This window comes from Syngnathoides biaculeatus, chromosome 2 (genome assembly GCF_019802595.1).
Source record: "Syngnathoides biaculeatus isolate LvHL_M chromosome 2, ASM1980259v1, whole genome shotgun sequence".
NCBI classification, from domain to species: Eukaryota; Metazoa; Chordata; class Actinopteri; order Syngnathiformes; family Syngnathidae; genus Syngnathoides; species Syngnathoides biaculeatus.
The window spans coordinates 30161259-30182192 of record NC_084641.1 but is presented as its reverse complement, the minus strand read 5'-3'; the positions used below and the strand labels follow the sequence as shown (position 1 = coordinate 30182192).

The window sequence follows — 20934 nt, the reverse complement described above, 5'->3', positions numbered from 1 at the left end:
GTGATTTTCTCTTGGGGGGGGGGGGGGCGTCACGCCGCTTTCCCGACATGCATCTGTGCACTTGTTGCCTCTCTGCTCCGCGGGGGCATGTGCAGGCGATTTGTCAATAAAGAATTGACTGTCAGCGGGTCAAATACGTTTTCGTCCGTCCCCCCCCCTCCCCCCCCCAGGGGGATAACAGGGCGCCTCTCGTGATTGATGCGTCTGCTGGCGCGAGATCCAGCTGCAGCTTGCGGTCGGTCGGCCCGCAGGGAGAAGCAACGAAAAGCAAAATCCATCCGTCATGCGGGACATTTCGGGCCAGTCTTCACTCCTCACCTGCACCAAAATATCAAGTCAAAAAGAAAAATCGCTTGCAAACTGTTAATCCAGCGCGTCATATCGCCCTTATTCAAAACAATTGGCGAGGTTTTGAAATCAAGCTCCAGCCCCAGCAGGCTGTCAAGCCGGACTTTTTCTTTGACTTTTTTTTCCCCCATCCTCCTGACTCTTCCACCTTCCTCTGCACGACATGCACTCGTGGCGCTACGACGAGGATCTCTGAGTCCGCCAGCCCGTGGCCCCGGTCAACACGCCGGCTTCATTTCACCCCAGCCTCTACTCGTCTGTCTTTCTCCAAGCGACAGGCCTTCACTCACCGTCGACAACGAGGCGCTCTAGAGACTTTCGGAAGACGCCAAGCAGACTTTCCGAAGGGAAGCTGTTGTTTGTTTTTTTTTTTTTGGCGGCGCTGGCACACAAGTAGCTAGCTAGCTTTCTTCCTTCTTTTCCTTTCGGCTTGTCCCGTACGTACATCATCTTTTTCCATCCAAGCCTCTCTCGTGCGTCTTCCTCTCGAACACCCACTGCCGAGACTCTTCTGTCACATAGAACACCAGACACCTTCCGCCGACTGTTCCACCCCGCTTGTACCCGTTTTTTCACTTCCTTACCACACGCTCCATTGCTCTGGATTGTTGACCCCAAGTATTTGAAGTCGTCCACCTTGGCTTCTCATTCACGCGCATATATTCAGTTTTACGCCGACTAATCTTCATTCCTGTCCTTTCCAGTGGGTGCCTCCATTTTTTTCTAATTGTTCCTCCGCCTGCTCTCTGCTTTCACTGCAGATCGCAATATCATCTGCGAACATCATAGTCCACGGGGACTCCGGTCTAACCTCATCTGTCAGCCTATCCGTTACTACAGGAAACAGGAAGGGGCTCGGCGCGGATCCCTTATGCAGTCCCACCTCCCCCTTAAATTCTTCTGTCACACCTACGGCACATCTCACCGCTGTTCCGCTGCCGTCATGGATGTCCTGTACTAGCAAGTTTCTTTCGGCTTGTCCCTTTCGGGGTCGCCACAGCGTGTCATCTCAGATGAACGCACACGTATATGTTTGGCACAATTTTGACGCCGGATGCCCTTCCTGACGCGAGCCTTCTCAGGGAGCGGAGGCCCCAGTGGGATACGAACCCACAACCCCTGGTTTACCAAACCAGTGCTCTAAACCACTGAGCTGCAGGGCCTCTATGGATGTCCTGTACCGTTCCACAATATTTCTCCGCCACGCCAGACTTGCGCACGCACTACCACAGTTCCTCTCTTGGTACTCTTGTCAAGCTAGCTAGCTAACTGCATGCTGTAATTACGGTTGATAATTGCTGATGCCAACATATGTCCTGGGGGAGGGGCAACTTGTGCCAGATGCCAAAGTGCATCTCTGGCGTCTGTTTTAGCCACGGCCTAAAAAGCCAGCAAAACTGGAATGGTGGAAAAACAGCGTAACGCGGACGCTCCAGACTTGAGTAAGGCCCAGTCCTCAATCTTTGCATCGCTTTTCATCTCCGTGCGCCGCCTTCAGAAACGTTTTGAAATCATTTTTCAGGGAGGGAGTTCAGTCCGAGGCTGGCACAATCACACGAGGAGGCAACGGGAGCCAAAGTTGAGCGGAAACCTGAAGTCAACGCACACCCGTGACTCATTTCCTCTGCTGGAAAAGGGAGCGATGACTCCGGCGGGGGTGAAGCAAGGATCTTGGACCCGTTTTTTTGGCTGCGTGTCCTCACAAGTGACCGGAAAGCGACAGCTTGCGTACCGTGTGCGTACGAATCCAGATCATCAAGGGGCTCGTGGATTTCAAAAGTTCAAATCCGAGTTTTGTTTTGGATGTTTCGCTTGCAGGAACTGGCCAATTTTTTTTGTTTTTGCCTCGGTGGCCTTTTTCCGCACCGACACCGCTCATTGCCTCACGGTTTTACCCTCCTGCGTGCTCCCGAGTGCCACAAAAAGCGACGCCGTCGTCGTTTGCCAATTCGGCGCAGTGAAAAGCCATCTCGGCTGTGAAAACTGCGGCAACGCTCGGCAAGAAATGGCCAAAAGTGTCGCCTCCTTTGTCGACGCAACCACGGCGTCGTTCAGGTTGCGATCGGACCTTTTGAACGTTTCCGTAGAGCGTTGTGGATCGACACAACGCTGCCCCAATTGCGAATTCAATTTCAACTTTTCAAAGGTCTCAGAGCCAGAATTGATGCATAAAATGAAACGCTGACTCACAGGAAATGAATTTATTACTTATCTTCAAGACTGACGATAACCGTATTATTGTCTTAAAAAAAACCCTTTTAATCTTAATGCAAATTTTCACTGTTCCAGATTGATTTGTTTTTCAGCCATAACCATTTTTTTCAAACATTTTAAACTGATTTGAGTGCCTGAGAAGTGAACTCAGAGGTTTGTTTCCAAATACGTTATCCATATTTGAAGCTAGCTCAACTGTTTGTCACCAATTCAGTTTTTCTGATTTTATGGGCGTGGCTGAAACAGCGCCACGTGACACGCTTGGCTACCCGCGCCTCCCTTTGAGGGCCTTCGTTTCTATCGGCGGCTGTTGCGACCTGCGGTTAGCTCGCTCGCTACGCCAACGTGACAAAAATTCAGCTTATCCCTACAGATAATCTGCCGGCGTTGTGGCTTTAAGAGCCCTCGTCGTCTGCCACGAGTACACAAACGTCGCGGAGAGAAGGCGGAAGACTGAGGGGCGGATGTCAAACGCGACGTGATCGCTTTAGAGTGCCTCGTTGTTACGCTGTGGACAAGCCCCTGGTGGGATCTAGTCAGGCCACCACCGGAGGCTTAAGTGGACATATTTTCGCAGCTCAGGCATGTATGTAGTTATTTGTAGGCTAGCTCATCCATTTTTTCCCCAGGATGTAGAAGTGGTATTTGATGGACAGTTGAGTGGGGGTCGGGGGGTCTCGGCACGTTTGGAAGGGCGGAGACAACTGCCGCGTTTTTCACAATTTTGAAGATTAATTTCAAATGCTTGGTTGAGTTCTTTTTTTAAGGTTTCAAATTTGGCGGGATTGGTAACAAGATTTCTCTGTGTTGTGTCAAATGTACAAGACGTGTATCGCACTTTACAGAGACTTTATTTTTTGTGGAGCTTGACCAATCGCGTGGATTTATAAAATTGTGAAATTGACCATGTTTGGATTCTGCCCGACACCAACAATAGACAAAATATTTGAATTGAGTCATCACATCCATCTTTTTTGACACCCAGATTCAAGCGGTGTTGTTATTGAAATGACGTGCACTGCGACTGAGTGGCGACCAGTTCAGGGTCATGGGTTACCCCGGAGGTCATCCAGCACCCCTTGTGAGGATAAGCATCTTGGAAAATGGATGGATTATTCAAACGAGAATGCGGTCGGGGATAAGAACAAAAGAATCAATATCTTTTTTTTTTTTTTTCAGTGCTAAAGCCTCTTTTTTGTTTTCGATGAACGCGTACTTGCTCTTTTCTCAGTCGGTACCTGTTGTTGGAGAAGCGGCGGCCCGTATCGTCGGCTTTGTCTCCGCGGGGCCGGAGGACGCGGGTCCGGTCTTTCAGCCCAGCCGGCCTTTCTTGCTTCTTTTGTCACCCGTTGCCATGCACGCCGGAATCGGCCACGGCGGAATCTCGGCAATTTCACTGACGTTTGATTTATTTCGCTCGCCAAAGTGATCGCGGTCACCAAATAGTGCAAAGCAGAAAACAGCTGCACACTCATTCATATGAAACAATTATTTTGCAATATCACGTCGGGGTGCAATTTTTTTGCAGCAGCAGGCGCGGCTGACGGCTGCCGATGCGTTCAAGTGCAGCAGGGACGGGGTTAATCCGGCAGCAGGAGGTTGGCTCCGCCAGGAGAGGGAAGGCTGAGGCTGAGGCTGAGGCTGAGGCTGAGGACAGCGGGACTGCGAGCACGTCCGAGCCAGTCCAACACCTGCACCTGGTCTCTCCATTTCCACTCTGGTCCCGCAGGCGCCGCGCTGTCGCCTTCCTGAAGTTCGCCGGGGGGGGGGGGGGGAACAAAAAAAAAAAAAAAGGATTTTTATACCTTCTCCCGTCAACCAAAAGGATCTCACGGGCAAAAGGAGAGCAATCTTTTCTTCTCCAAAGGTAAAAAAAAAAAAAAAAAAAAAGGTCTTCCTTTTTGGTGGTCGTGGAGGGGGCAAAAAAAAACCGTTTTGGAACGAGGAATGTAGCAACTTTATGGATCGCGGACTTCAAAGGTAGGCCTTTTTTTTTTTTTTTTTTTAGGAGGGGGGGGGGGCGCGTTAACTTTTAACCAGCGTTCGGTTACTGTGTGTGTGTGTTTGTGAGAGTGAACCGTTTTCGCCATTTTCTTCCCATTTCTGGAACGGGTCGGACTTCCCAGGTAGTTCCGAACTCGTCCTTTCATGACTCGATCGGGACTGGAAAACCTCGCCAAAGTGTATTTATTGCAAGAGACGGCCTCGGTCTGGCTGTCAAAACCGCGGAGACACACTTGAGATCTCCTCCGCGAGCTGTTCTAAAAACAAAAGCCGCGTTCGGACGTTAACGCGCGCTTTAGGCGTCCCACTTCAAATGCGTCGTGACGGATTACACGCACACAAAACAGATATCGGTATATTTATAGTTGCATTTCACGGAGGTCCCTTTGAAGTGGCGGCTATTTTAAAGTGACAAGTACTCCGCTGCTGGGTTTTGGACGTCACATCGCCCGGGATACTAGTAGACCGCTGCACGGGCTTGGGAGCAGGAGCTCAGAACGTTCACACAGGGATTCCCCTCTTCCATTGTCAGGACGCTGTTGATCGAGCGGGCGGGCGGCACGCTGGGCTCAGCTGGTAAAAGCCTTGGCCTCGCAGTTCTGAGGTCCCGGCTTCGATCTTGTGCGGAGTTTGCGCGGAGTTTGCGTGTCCTCCCACCTCCCCAGAAACGCGCAACATTACTTGGACGCTCGAAATTGCCCCTTCGGTGTGATGGTGAGTCCGGCTGTTTGTCTCGATGTGCCCTGCGATTGGCTGGCGACCAGTTCAGGGTGTGCCCTGCCCGTTGACAGCTGGGATAGGCTCCGGCAAACCCGCGACCCTCGTGAGGATGAGTGGCTAAGAAAATGGATGGACGACCGGATGTTGAAAAATCCAACCCCGAAGTCCGTAACAATGACACGTGAAATTACGACTATTATCAATTCACCATCAGCAAATTGACCTACTAACAAAACCGGCAAATAGGTGAGTTTTTTTCCCGCAATTAAAAGAGGATAAGTTAAAAAAAATGAACAATTTAACGCTCTTCAAACACATTTAAATGTTAAAATACTTATTAAACTCATTGTAAACATATTTCAACATAGTAATGGATGTATGGAAAATATGTCAGTACCGCGGGGGTCCGTACGTGGCACATAAACGATTTCCAACCTTTATGGAACCGAGGCGCAAATTTTACAATCGAAAAATCTCCCGACGCACCAATAAACAGAAATGTCGCAAAAAGCGGATACATAAATGATTGCATGCACTTCCTGCCATGAATTTATTCTGTGTGTCACGATGCCTCACAGGCACATGAACAAAGATGCAATATTTTTGGGGGATGAGTAATTTTTCAAGCAGTTACGTCAACGGTTCAAATTTGCCGCGGCACAGATCGAATCTCTGAACTGCACGCTTGCGTCTTGAAGAGGTGGAGGACGAGTGGGCTGCTTTGTGATGTCACAGAGTCTGTTGGTGAACGTCCATTGTGCCAATTGACACATTATTATTATTATTATTATTATTCGCATTCTTTCTTTAATGCCGTAAGATGCCGGCAAGGCGCAATCTTAGCGATTCCGAGAAAAGTCTGAGATGATTTCAACTGTCGGGGAAAGATGGAATCGTTTGAGATATGCGGTTCTGGAAGAAAATCCAAGATGGCTGCAAAAAGATCCGTTTCTTTGGTCTTTGGCATGAAAGGCGCAGAGGCACCTCGACCTGTGACTTTCGGGAGATAACCGTCGGCATGACCGATTTTTCCAAAATGTGAGATCTCGGCGGTGGAAGTGAACTTCAGAACCAGCAAGAGATTAGCCCGATAGTTGAAATTCTTCAAGCCAAAAAGCCTTTAAGCCGTTTACCGGCAGTCCCACTTGAAGTTTCCTTGTGCAAGTGAAGAGAAATATGAATTGTGCGGTCAAGCACAGCCCACCAATTTCTTCTTTTTGGGAGTGTGCTCGCTTCATGCTAACGCACAGCGCAAAACAAAACTAGCGTCGATGTTGTGGTCCTAACTCAACGAGCACGTCAAGACTTATTTGTTCTCCATTTGAACACCAACAGTCGCAATACTGCAATATGTAGACTCATGGGCATATATTCTTGATCCTCTGCTTCAAACCACTCACAGTTTTGTCAATCTTCCGACTGTGCGTTGTACTGCCTCCTAGTGGGCGGGGTGAGGACACCAGAGGGAGCGACACAATGCCCATTGAATTGTCATGAAGCGCAGACCGTTTTATACTTTTATCATTGGATGTTTTTATTAAGTACAAAATGTACTGCGAAGTGCTCTCTTGCTCATTAAAAACGTGTTCATTTTTTTTTTTTTTTTTTGGGTGGGGATGAGAGATGGGGCGGCACGGCGGAGCAGCTGGAAAGCGTTGGTTGGCCTCACAGTTCTGAGGTACCGAGCTCAATCCCGGACCCGACTGTGTGGAGTTTGCATGTTCTCCCCGCGCCTGTGTGGCTTTTCTCCGGGTGGGCACTCGGGTTTCCTCCCACATCCCCAAAAACATTCAACATTAATTGGTCACTCTAAATTGCCCCAAGGTGTGATTGTGTGTGCGGCTGTTTGTCTCCATGTGAGGATGAGCGGCTAAGAAAATGAATGGATGGATGGGGGAGATGGAACGGTTTAATGACATTTCCACTCGTTTGGATGGATAAAGATGATTTGGGTGTTTTAAGTTCCGAGTGTGGCCGAGGAACAAATTCCACTCGCAAGTCAAGGCGCAACTCGATATTTCAGTAAAATGAAAGTTTTTTGACGCGTTTTATGAACTGCAGAAAACGGACCGTAACGCTTAAATCCCCAAATACTAATATTTTTTTTTTTTTTTTTTTGTGCAGAAAATGAAAAATGATCAAAATATTTAGAAAGGTCCACTGCCCCCCCCCCTCCACCACAGCTTTTTCTTTTTTTTCATCACTCTGGTAAAATTATAATACGATGTCTAATTGGAACGTCGTAATTGTACATTTTGTGAAGGCCGTCCAGTTGATTTCTTTTTAAATGTATTTTCAACCTGCATTTGAACTGATATCGATCATATTTTAGGGTGCAGTTACCATTTCTTGACTTGACTTTCTTCCATATTTCCCCCATTTGCGTCAGGGCTTGTGTTCCCGAACGCCCTTGAGAATTTTTATCCGTAAGGTTCTAACAGCTGTCAAACGTTCCCTAAAAGCCGGCGAGTGTCGGTCCCAAGGACGTCACGGGAGCCGGAGAGCTGCCGGCTTATCGGCCCAGCAAACGGGGAGACAATTTAATGGACTCAGCTTTTAGTATTCATAATTTAGATGGGCTACTCTTCGGCAAAGTGCAGCTGCATAATGAATGCCCGAGTTGAGGTCTCGGTTCCAACACCCCGAAAGTGTCAGAAATGCTTGGCGCGAGGGCTCCCCGCCTCTTTCAACTGTCAAGTCGACGCCTCGTCGGCTTCCGGCCGTCCGCGCCGATGAGTCACGAGCGCGGCGATGCTGACGGCCGTGGCGGTCGCTCGCTCGCCGCCTTCAGATACGAGTGAGCGCGTTCGAATTCTTGAGGCTCGAAGCTGTTTTGTGGCGCTTCCGCTCGAGAGTTGAGTTTTTGAAACAAGCCCACAAGTTTGCCCCCCCCAGTAGCTGATGACTAACAGAACAGGAAAAAGCCGTTGACGGTCTAACGCTGAGTCGCGGCTTTTGAACCCTTGCGCAACTGATATCTGAACAACAGTGGCAAAGCAGCACATGTAGACAGACAATATCGGCGTGTACTGAATATTCTATGACTGCCGCGACGTTTGCAAATGTCACCTCTCGATTGAACCCTAAGAGGACGACGGAAATCACCCATCCATCCATTTTTCTTTGCCCCTTATCCTCACGAGGGTCACGGCGAGTGCTGGAGCCTATCCCAGCTGTCAACGGGCAGGAGGCGGGGTACGCCCTGAACTGGTCGCCAGCCGATCGCAGGGCGCATGGAGACAAACAGACGCTCTCACAATCACACCTTCGGGCAATTTTTAGAGTGTCCAATTAATGTTGCATGTTTTGGGGATGTGGGAGGAAGCCGGAGTGCCCACCCGGAGGAAACCCACGCAGGCACGCACGGGGAGAACATGCAAACTACACACGGGCGGGTCCGGGATCGAACCCGGGTCCTCAGAACGGTGAGGCCAACGATTTAGCATCTGTTCCACCGTGCCGCCACTTAAATGGTCAAAATATACAAAATTATTAGCATTAGCATAGATTATTATCAATTAATGTTGCATGTTTTCGTGAGGGCGGCTGCTAAAGCGTTGGCCTCACAGTTCTGAGGTCCTGGGTTCAATCCCTGTGTGGAGTTTGCATGTTCTCCCCGTTCCTGTGTGGCTTTTCTCCCACATCCCAAAAACGTGCAATGATTGGACCCTCTAAATTGCCCCACAGGTGTGATTGTGAGTGTGGCTGTTGTCTGTCTCCGTGTGCCCTGTGATTGGCCGGCGACCAGTTCAGGGTGTACCCCGCCTCCTGCCCGTTGACAGCTGGGATCGGCTCCGGCACTCCCCGCGACCCTCGTGAGGTTAAGCAGCTAAGATAAAAGAGATGGATGGATGTTTTTGTGATGTGGGAGGAATGCGGAGTGCCCACCCGGAGAAAAGCCACGCAGGCCCGGGGAGGACGTGCAAACTCCACACAGGCGGGTCCGGGATCGAACCCGGGACCTCGGAACTGTGAGGCCAACGCTATTACCGTTACCAGCTGAGCCACCGTGCCGCCAGCAAAAATCATATATTTACATAAATCTATACGTTTGAGAAGCTGAAATTCTTGTGAAGCACGATCTCTAAATGATGAAATAGTTGATCAATTTGATGAGCGACCAGTCGTATCGCTTCAACCGCCCCCCCCCCCGCTTTCGTATTTTCCCCCTTTTTTTTTTCCCTGCACGTCGACGCACTTGCACAGTCTTGACGCGCACCTCGCTACATTTACTCTTTAAATAAATAATGTGGCTGTCATATTTTCCAGCGCAGGTGTGAAGATTTTGGACCGTCGTGTACGCGTCGTCTGATTGGACAGCTGCAGGCCACACTTCTGATCACAGGCTTCAAAGAGCGTGCGTGCGTGTGTGTGTGTGTGTCTTTTTCTGTCTCATTCCTCACGGGGCCGCTATAATAATAATCTCTTTTTTTTTTAATGTTGTTATTATTTTTTTGTGTGTCCAGATTTAGATCTCCGTGGGCTACCTGTCTGAGCGTTACCATGACGACGTCCGGCGCCCAACTCCTGCTGGTGGCCTTGTGTGTTTACAGAGTTCTGGGCCTGCAGCAGTCGGCGCCGCGGGTTCGACTCTCCTTCAAAGGTGAGGGGGCTGAAACTCTCGCCCTGTTATCTTTTATTTAGTTTTATTTTTTTATTTAGGTAGTCCCCCCCCCCGTCCCCCCCCTTTTTGAATTTTTTTTGCAGTCGCACTCGCTCGGGCCCGCGCCCGTCACGCTCGGCTTCCCTTTTAAGCGTACGGCGTATAAAGAGCGCGTTTCCTGCCGCATGTCGAAAGGGTGCAAGAGTGGAAACAAAAGGTGGATATGACGTTGTTTTTTTTGTTATTATTTTTTTTTTTTTTACTGGTCACCACCCCCGAAACTCGCACGCGCTGCAGTTCCCGCTCGTCATTTCTTCACCGCCGACAGCGTTTCGGCAGTACGCCGTCAAGGTCGAGGCGGTTTCAAAATGGCTGACGGAAGGCAATTCGGCCGATTTCTGCCGCAATCTGCTTTCCGTACTCGTCCAGTTCAGTTAAAGGGAGACTGTCACCGTAATCATTTTTATAAGATGACATAGTTCTCCAAAAACACAATAAGCGACCCTACATCCATCCATTTTCTTTGCCGCTTATCCTCACGAGGGTCACGGGAGTGCTGGTGTCTATCCCAGCTGTCAACAGGCAGGAGGCGGGGTACACCCCGAACTGGTCGCCAGCATCATGATCATTTTTCATTTTCTGCCAAAAAAAAAAAAAAGGACAACAATATTAGTATTTGGGTATTTTGGAGTTAGGGTCTGTTTTCTGCAGTTCATAGACAAAAACTTTCATTTTACTGAAATATCGAGTTGCGCCTTGACTTACGAGTGGAATTTGTTCCACGGCCACACTCGGAACTTAAAACACCCAAATCATCTTTATCCATCCAAACAAATGGAAATGTCAGTAAACCGTTCCATCTCCCCCATCCATCCATTCATTTTCTTAGCCGCTCATCCTCACGAGGGTCGCGGGCCAATCACATGGAGACAAACAGCCGCACTCACAATCACACCTACGTGCAATTTAGAGTGTCCAATTAATGTTGCATGTTTTTGGGGTGTGGGAGGAAACCGGAGAGGGCACCCGAAGAAAAGCCACGCAGGGACGGGGAGGACATGCAAACTCCACACAGGCGGGATCGAACCCGGGACCTCAGAACTGTGACGCCAACGCTTTCCAGCTGCGCCAGCGTGCTGCCACATTGAGCAACCATATAACTAAATATAAACAACGATATTGTTTTTTTAACAGCTCTGAAATCATAAAATAAGGCCCACTGGTACTTTATTGTTATTATTACGGTTTCGCAGGGGCGGAATCTTCTTTTTGCTTATCCGACAAGATGTAATGTTTATACCTCTGCTTACGAAATGGATCTGTTGCAGAAGTGGTTTCGTACCCTGAATTTTTCCCAAGTGGAAGCGCATTTTACATGTAACTAGCATAATCCGTTCCACTGTGTGAATAACGTGCCTCTGAGTTTAGTTCATAATAAATATTTGACTCGGCCAGGATAGATTTATTTGGGGGGGGGGGGGGACACGCACAATAACTCAGAGACATTTTACAAATTTGCCACTGTTTTCCTCCTTAACTCGCTAGCTTGTTAGCCTGCAGATTTGCTCGTCAGTTAGCTTGCGACCGTGCTAGTAGACAAAACAAACGGTTACCGTAATTTCCGGCCTACAAGCCACGACTTTTTTCACACGTTTTCAACCCTGCGGTTTATGCGGTGATGCGGCTAATTTGTGCATTTTTTTTTTCTAACGGCACTCGAGCGGAGAGGGTCAGAGTGAGACCGAGGAAGTGACTTTTACCGGTCCGGCCCTGTTAGCGCTGCGCTATAGCCTGTTACTGCCGTGTCTCAGTGATTTTTACCGGTATGTTTTCTTTTTTTTTTTTTTTTTTTTTTTTTAACCGGCCCTGTTAGCGCGGCAGCGTTAGTGTTAGCGTGGTGGTGGCGCTAGCGTTAGCATTAGCGCGGCGGCACGAGCATTAAACTCTCTGTACATATCTGGTGTTTCAATGTGGGCACTTGCGGCTTTTACACGACCGGAGCGTATGTACGTACCAAATGGTATTTCCTTTCCAAATGTACTCAGTGAGGCTTGTAACCAGGTGCGCTCTGGAGGCCGGGAATTACGGCAGCTTTGCTCTGGAGCGAGACTGTGGAGTGTAGAACGGAGCCAACACTGGCAGGATTGTCCTGGTCCGCCAGTGTTCCAGGAGCCCACGAGCAGCTCACGCCACAAGCGTCCAACTCACGCTGGCTCACCACAACAATGAGCGTTTATCGAGTCCCGACAAACTGTTTTCTTGTCCTTTTTATTCATCGGACAATGACTCGATGTAGTCTTTAGGCCAAGAGGGAAGTTAGAAATCTTGCGGCTTCTGAGTTTTTCAAGATGCGAGGTTTTTTTTTTTTTTTTAATTTCTCTTGAGTTGCAGTGAACTCGAAACGACTCACTTCACAACAAGCTGCAGTGGTGAAGAATTCTTCAAAAAAGAAGAAACGAAAGACGGCCAAGTGCTTGCTTCGAGCTGTCGCTCGTCTCCCCCCGGTCGAGGTTTACTGTCAAAGTAAACATCAAACAAAGAATTAGACGAGTATTTGATCTCAATTACTGGCAGCCGCGTTTAAAGCCCAGTTGTCCATCTTGGCAGCCATTTTCGAAGATGGGCTACAATAGAAACACTAAACCTGAACGAAAAAGTCGACTCTCTTCTTCCGTTTCTTTCCTAATTGGCAAAGGTTGGATCTTTATCCAACAACTGGGCTGTTGTTGTTTGTTGACGATATTTCACCTTTCATCAAAATCTCCTCGAGTTCCAAATTTCTGCCGTGTCGGTCCGTCCTCATCTGTGGTCCCTTCGGGGGTGGTCAACAACGGAAGTGGTTGCCATCCAGTTTGGTTCGTGCAACGTCGGTCCTGGACCTCGATCCTTCACCCGTCTTGTGGGACTGAAGTTCATATCTTGGGGGGGGGGGGATATTGTAGAATACGTTCTGGGCAGACGAAAAGCGACCTTGTCTTCTGTTGATGGAGCGATTTTCCCAGTTGAACGTACATGGCTTCTCTGGTACCGCTTTCAAACCAGCGCTCGTCCCCATCCAGATTTTGGATCTTGTCGTCCCCGAAGGAACGCGTCTTGTCCTTGAGTTGCAACTGCGTGTTGCTCGTTAAAACACATCACGAGAGTTTTTGGAACCCATTATTGACGTTTCCATGCGATCGAATGGGGAAAGATGATTTGAGACAGTGGCCTGGGTCACGAGTCACAGAAACGAAATCAACTAACCAATTTTGTTCTCTTGGGACAAGCCAAGACAGTCCTCCCAGAGGACTCCATCTCTGAATAATTGCCCGTGTTGCCTGTTAAATGGCCAAACGCTCCAGGAACTGAAAGTCAAGCGTTGACGCCTTGAACGCAAGCATCTTGAGCGTTCGTTTTAGTGAGCGGTCACGTTCGGACAAGCACGGCGCATTATTTGGAACAGAAGCAAAAGTCCTTTTTTTTTTTTTTTTTTGCCTGTCGAAGGGTTGCAAGAGCTGGGCGGCGTTTGAAGTCATGTTTTCAGTACACGATTGAGGTTTTCAAAAAAAGGATTAGGATTTCAAAGCCTGGGGAAGGGTTTCAAGCAAAGTCGATGGGTTTTTAATTGTGGTTTCAAGTTCGGGTTCCAAGACAGGAGTCATGTTTAAAGACATGGGCACGGTTAGGAAGTTTTACGGTTGAGTTGGGGTTTTGGATTAGGGTTTTAATTAGTTGCGTGGCTTTAAGACATGATCTTGTCGTTCGTTTTCTTTCGGCTCGTCCCGTTAGGGGTCGCCACACATACTTGGTCTAATAAATTGGGTTTCAAGCCCAGCCGTTGGCTGGAAACCAGTTCCAGGCGCACCCTTCCTCCTGCCCGACGTGAGCTAGTATAGACTCCGGCATTCCCGCGACCCCTGTGAGGATAAGTGGCTCAGAAAATGAGATTGATGGGTGGTTGTCGAGCCATGTGAAGGGTTTGAAATTGGTGTTTGAAAACCGGTTTAGTTTCTCATTAGGGGTTCAAGACAGGGTGATGTTGGGAGCCAATGTGAGGGCGCAAACAAGGTCTGGTTTGGCTTTCAAATGAGGGCCGGGTTGGAATCCCAAAGCCGGGGTTTGGGATCCGGATGAAGGATTTCAAGGCCGGTCTGGAGTTTGAAGTATCGCGAGCGGCTCTGAGACGCGACGGCCGACGTGTCCTGGCTCCGCCGCCGACATTATCGACCGGCGGGGATCGGGACAGGATGTCGCCGTGGCCACGACGACCAATCCGCACGATTTTGCTGCCGGCACGATTGCCGCATTACGGCGCTTCGCTGTTAAAATACGAACGTGGCTGGGATCAAATGTGCGTGGCAGGATTTTTGCCGTACACGTCGCGTCACCTCGTAAAAGCAGGAAAAAGAATGCGTGGAATGAGAGCGCTGACGTCCGTCAGCGTCGAACACGGCGAGCGAGCGCTTTTGAGCGCTAACAGCTGAATTAGGGTTGGAGCGGCTCCCGGGCAAAGGTGCCTTTGACAATTTTGTTTTGCTTTTGTTTTTCTTCGTGCACGTTCGAGTCTCGCTCTGACCTCAGAGGTTAATTCGGTCCCGCCGAAACGGCGCACATGTTCTCAGTGGAACTTCGCAAATCCTCAAGTGGCTTCTTTCGCACGTTCCTCCGGGCGTTTGTACAATCGCTTTTAAGACCAGGAGCAGATTCGGTCATGTGAGCGCTCAAGGCCAAATCCGTTCTGGGGCTGCAAAGATTTTTCATCTTAACGTTTATTATCATCAGCTAAGAAGCGTGAATTCTCTCATATTGTGTGCTAGAGGAAGTCCTTAAAATCTTATGCCTACATACAAACACCCCCCCCCCCCCCCCCCCATAAAATAAAATAAACTTAAAGCCGGCGGCACGGTGGATCAGCTGAAAAGTCGCAGTCCTGAGTTCCGGGTTCGATCCCGGCCCTCCCTGTGTGGAGTTTGCATGTTCTCCCCGTGCCTGCGTGGGTTTCCTCCGGGTGGGCACTCCGGTTTCCTCCCACATCCCCAAAACACACTCTAAATTGCCCCGCGGTGTGATTGTGAGTGCGATTGGTTATTTGTCTCGACGTGACCTGCGATTGGCTGGCGACCAGTTCAGGGCGTACCCTGCCTCCTGTCTGTTGACAGCTGGGACACTCCTGCGACCCTTGTGAGGATAAGCAGCAAAGAAAATGGATGGCTGGAGGTTGAAGCCTCCAGTGGCTGTAAGATGTACTACTAGGACGTCTTTGGGGTTTTTCCCGTTTCTGTGTTCCCGGTCCACAAACTTGCAGTCTAGAAAGTATGAAAATATGCCCTCACCTTGTAAATATGCCCTCACTCAGTCTCTGGGTGACGCGCGGGCACCCAGGGCCGCCAACGAGGCACTCGAAAGCGGCCGCGCTCGCGCACTACCTGAAGGGAAGATTCATTTTCTGGGTGTAGGTGACTCCATGTTAGCGCTAATGTGAACGTAGCTACCCGAGTTCGTGTGTCACGCATGTGTGGGTATTCATACCGGGCTGAAGTGAGGTTTAATACGGTAGGGTGTCATTTTTTTGACTGGTGGAAATCCAGTGCGGCAGGAAGTGTAAAGTGCACGGCGCTGGGCTGGACAAGGCTGTTGTAATGTCGCAGATGCGTGCAAGCAGGTATGTTTAAAAAAAAAAATGGGGGTGGTGGTCTGCACCATTGCACTCGCTGCCAATCAAAGCAGCTCCTCCCATTCCCTTTCAACAGGTCTGACGATGGTGATCCATTTCTCGCCACTGCTCTTGGCACAAAGTGAGCGTGTGAATCGGGACCAAAACAAAAACAGCTGCTTTGATTTGAAGAAAGCTTTAGTTTTGTTTTGTTTTTACGAGACATTCCGGGGCTCGACGCAAAGTGTGTTAGCTTAACGAGAAGTCGGCCCCGGCCAGCATAACACAAATACACACGTGGGGGCACGTCCCGACAGCTGGGAGGTGTTCACGTCCCTTATTTTGCTGCTTTGGTGACCCTTCCCCCTCCTAAGACCAAAGAGAAAAGGCCAAAAGTTGGAGTCCGTCCAAAGGTTTTGTGCGACTCCAAGGATTTATTGTTCATTGTTTGCCACAGCGAGTCTCTTTGTTCCCGGAGGCGCCTGCGGAGGAGGTCGCGGTGCCGTCCAGGGCCCACGTGACTCCTTTGACTTGGCCCCCAGGGTCAAACGGGCCCGTCCGGGATGTCGTATCGTCGCTCGCTCTCGAACGGGAGGCGCGCAGGGGCGGAATGAGTCGGCGTCGCTAGCGAGCGGAACGTGCGGCGCTACGTTGAAACCCGAGAGCTGGGAGCGACCCGGTTGTAGCGTCATCCTGGAATCGCGCGTCCTTCGCTGTGTTTCCCTATCGGTGTCGGGGCTCCTCTGGATGTTTACCCGATGACGGCAGGACATTGTTGGCTATTTTGGGAGACGGGGAAAGGGGTGCGGCGTTTCCCCCGTTGAGGTCCTTGAATGAAGCGCCGCCGTTCGTCCTCGTGTTTACCTCGCAAAAGTGGCGGCCGGAGGTCCGATTGCGCGGCCCAAAATAGGCCGCGCAATCGGACCGCATCCCGTTTAGCGTTGACCCCCGCGAAGGAAATTGTTGGCCGCTCTGACGGAAGTCAAGATTGCGCGTCCTCCTCGGTCCCCGTGAGAATATTAAACACGGATCAGAGGTGTGTGTTTGAGTTAAAAAAGACTTCAACGGTACGGAAGAGACCTGGAAAACGTGAAATATTGCTTGACTGAATATGAACATTCATTAAAAAAAAACAAACAAACAAAGAAATAACAATTCTGCAATATGAGTGTCCCGTATGAAAACATTGTGGACTGCCAGTCAGTCCAAAAAGGGAATAGGAGAAGTTAACCCGATATAAATTGTCCATCGAGAACTGCAATCCGAGCTACATACAGACGGTGGATCTAAAAAGTCCACACACCCCCGTTCACCACTATGGAGCTCATGTTTTATATATCGACACCGTCAGGAAATGGAAAAAATTGGTGCTGTACGAGGTCACTGATGGTGTAGCGGAACATACGGACAGCGTGGGATCGATTCCCGCTCACTGATGGTGACGATATATGCCCTGCGACCAGTTCGGGGTGTAGTCCGCCTTTTCCCCGAAGCTAGCTGGGATAGGCTCCAGTTTTTCCGGAACCCTTGTGAGGATAAGCGGCTTGGCTAATGACATGACATGGTGCGATACTATTATGTTGAATCGCTCATTTAAATACCTGACAAAAATGGCTAATTTAGTACACGCTGATTGTTCACTAAGCCCCCCAAAATGTAGAAAAAGCCTTCCAAAAGCTAACGCCCGCCCGTGTGTTATGTCATCGTCCCAAACTCTTTTTAAAGGTCTCAGACCCACGAGAGATCCAATAAAGAAAACGATGCTGTGTATTAGACCAAAAATTAATCCGAACGTTTGACCCGCGCGGCTTCCTCCTCTAACGAAGCAGCATCGAGTGATGGACTTTAACAAAACAAGCCTACTCAAATGTATCCAAGATCGCTTATTTCACTACTTATTGCCTAAAAAACAGGCTTTCAACGGCAGAACGAGGAAGTAGGTTGAGTTGTACGACGCCGCAGACATTCTGAGTGTTTTTCCGTAGTAATTTGTTCTCACCCGCTATTTTTACCACTTTGAACTGTTTAATATTGAATGAAAATATTCGACACAAGTGGGGACAGACCAATCGTATCGATTTGCGAGGAAAGCGAGATCACGTGTCGGAATAAGGAATTGCGCTCATTTTCTGCAGGCTGACGTGTCAGTCACAGGTTCTCACCGAGCGAAACGTTTTAGACCTCGATATGACCGGGCAAAATCGAGCTGGTTTTTAAATCCGGGATTATAGAATAAGTGCCACTTTTGCTACTATTAGATTTGTTCTGCCCTCAGTCAATACACAGTAAACGTGAGACTCGCAGGACCGTGGGGTGTATTTTGCGTCTCTTTTTTTTTTTTAAATCGCATTTCAAAGGTCACAACGAATTGTCGGATGCGAGCGTGCGACCGAACGACAACGCGGTGTAGCAAAGTGCGCCCCCCCCCACCCCCCACCCCGCAGCAATATGAAAATTGCTCAATCAGGAGAAGGAAGGAAAACGCAGAGTACATTTTCCAGCGGCTTCCGCTCGGATGAACAAAATCCTGATCTGGAGAATTTGCCTCGTTGACCGGCGTTTTTTTTTTTTTTTCCCCCACGGCGTTTTGGTGCCTTCGAGCTCAATCACACAGTCAAGACGCATGAAATATTCACATCGTAAAAGCAAATATGTTTCTTAAAACGCTCCAAGTTGAGTTATATTTAATCGCCTGCATGCGAGCGGGGAGGCCGCTGTTTGAGGGGCTTCGCCTTCCGGGCATATTTCAGCAACCTTCGCTTGAAACTATTAAAATTATGCTTGGGAATTAATTTGAAAGCTACATCAACTTGTAATTTAAAAAAAAAAAACAAAAACGATTGTTTCTCGCTGTCGCTACGGCGACAACACACCACCCGCGGAAGTAATGTTTTCATAAGCACAAAGGTTATGTTTCCTAATTACTCATAGTGGGTGTTGCCACGGTTACCTTGAGTGTTACGAGTGGAAATACATAGAGATATTGAAAGACGTCGGTTATTTTGTGTAGTCTTGACCGATATTCTCTCTAAGCTGCGCAACTGCGCAATTGCGCACTTGTCGCACACTCTCAGCGCACATGAAAACCGATCCAGCGGTCTCGTCTCGGTCTCTAACAACGAGCTCCTCCTTACCCGACTTCTACTTCCAAGTTTACCTGACACCACCCCCCTCCGCTCTTAAAGGGCTACACTCATAATTACTAACAGAACACACACCGGCAACTTTATATCTGCGGGCATGACTGACCACACCCGTACATTTTTCAAATGTGAGTGAATGAAATGATAACACAAAACGGCAAATGGTGCGTAGCACCCTGATCACGATTGTTCAACAATTCCTCCAAAGATGCACATTTATGAATTCTGCTCACTCCTTCTTGAATTTTTTTTTCTGGTTGCCGTTGGGTCAATTGCGACCTCCGTCCACACAACGTGAAGCTCATACGCAAGGCGCCCCCTGCTGGGCTGGAGGTCCATCAGAATATGGCTGGCCATTAAATCAGGGAGGTGGGGGGGGACGTTCCGATGAATGATTTGACTCAATTGATATTTTCGCCCAGCCCTCGTCACATTCAAGCCACAAGCGCACACATGCAAATTAAATTTGACTCTCATTTACTAATTGTCATTTTTGTGTGCACTGTAGCACATTGAAGCTTAACCCCCCTGTTTTATTTGTTTTCTTAGTTAAAAAAAAAAAAGTACAGTATTACATTTGTAATAAATATCTTTTGCCGTCCTTATGTTCTATTTCTTTTTCTGGAGGAAAAAATGTAGAATTATTTTGAAAAACATACATTATTTGTTGTTGCGTTTTGTCTTTCAATAGTTTAAACTTACGGTGGGTCACAATGACCCATGAAGTATCGTCGGCGTCCAAAAGAAAACGTGCAACAGTAAAGTTCAAATAAGTTCCGCTTTCTAGCCGTAAAGCTGTGAGCTGAAAAATGAAATTAAGCTTTTTTGATGGTCTTTTGAAGTGACGTCCAAGCAAGTAACGGCGACGCTTCTTTCGCAGAGCTGATGGAGACGAGGGCGGCGCGACCCTTCAGTTTCTCCTTCAACACCAGCGACTACAGAATCCTCCTGATGGATCAGGACCAGGGCCGGCTGTACCTGGGCAGCAGGGAGTACCTGGTGGCCCTGGATATGCACAACGTCAACAAGGAGCCGCTAATAGTACGCACACGCACACAAACTGTTCGGTTCAGTCCAGCGGCTTTTATTATTGTGTGTTTGGCGTCGGTGGCGCTCCTCGACCGAATGACGCAGCGACGCTAGCTCGCCCCCCGCCTACATTTTCTTGTTGTTGTCGTTAAAACTTGCTAAATTCAACAGCGACATGATGCGAGTAAAGCCGAGGAACCAGAGATTCTCGTTTTCTGTCGCTTGGATTCTTTTTTTTGCTTTGACTTGCGAGCAAAATTTTGAGATACGAGCGCGACATGCTGAGGGTGAATTCGACTCAAGCAGCAGTTTGGAAGATTTTTCAACCCTTCAATTCTTTTTACCTGTTACCATCTGAAGTTTACCATCATCCAAACAAAAAGATGTATTAAAAATAACTACATTCAGTTAGACTTCATTTCTGTCTACATGTGTGGCCCCACCTTTGGAGTTCAAACTTCTTTTTTTTGCTTAACGAGTTATAACGCCACAACTGGCTATCAAGTTTTAGCCCATCAAAATCCGTTTTCCATTATGTGTGAGTTCTAAGCATACATAAATTCAATCGTGATGCGCTATAACTTGATAGCTAGTTGTGGCGTTATAACTCGTTAAGCAAAAAAAAAGAATTTTGAACTTAAAAGGTGGAGCCACACATGTAGACAGAAAATATCACAGCACCCGGGTGGACATATTTTTGTTTTTTAAAAAGCAACTAAAATTACGACAGAGTCCCTTACAGTAGTTGTGAAACTCTTTTTCGATGGCATCAGTAAGACCGTAGTTTACTGCCCCCTGGTGGCTGTTTCGCACACACCAGAAGGAGACACAATGACTAAATCGCAATGCACAATTTGATCATGTTTTATAAGGTACAAAATTATAGAGTGCTATTTTTTCTTATTAAAAATCCATCCATCCATTTCCCTTGCCGTTTATCCTCACAAGGGTCGTGGGAGTGCTGGAGCCCATCCCAGCAGTTATTGGGCAGGAGGCGGGATGCACCCTGAACTGGTCGCCAGTAAATCGCGGCCATAGAGACAAACAGCCGCGCTCACAATCCCACCTCGGGGCAATTTAGATTGTTTTTTTGGATGCGGGAGTCAACCGGAGTGCCCGGAGAAAAGCCACGCAGGGACGGGTAGAACATTCAAACTCCACACAGGCGGGTCCGGGATTGAACCCGGGACCGACGCTTTGCCAGCTGCTCCACCGTGCCGCCCACTAAGAATCTTCGCAAA

At 48.7% G+C, this 20934-nt stretch overlaps 1 protein-coding gene across 4 annotated transcripts in view; it reads left to right on the top strand.

Moving 5' to 3' along the window:
* Positions 1–3743: 3743 nt before the first annotated feature.
* LOC133514691 (semaphorin-3F-like) overlaps positions 3744–20934 on the top strand; it is a 31672-nt gene continuing 14481 nt past the window's right edge. The window contains exons 1-4 of one of the 4 annotated variants that reach the window (XM_061846570.1): positions 4338–4429; positions 9556–9643; positions 9753–9889; positions 19545–19705. In XM_061846570.1, the coding sequence (XP_061702554.1) occupies positions 9790–9889; positions 19545–19705 (261 nt within the window). In that variant the 5' untranslated portion in view covers positions 4338–4429; positions 9556–9643; positions 9753–9789. The other 3 variants (XM_061846561.1, XM_061846551.1, XM_061846578.1) reach the window with 3 other exon arrangements.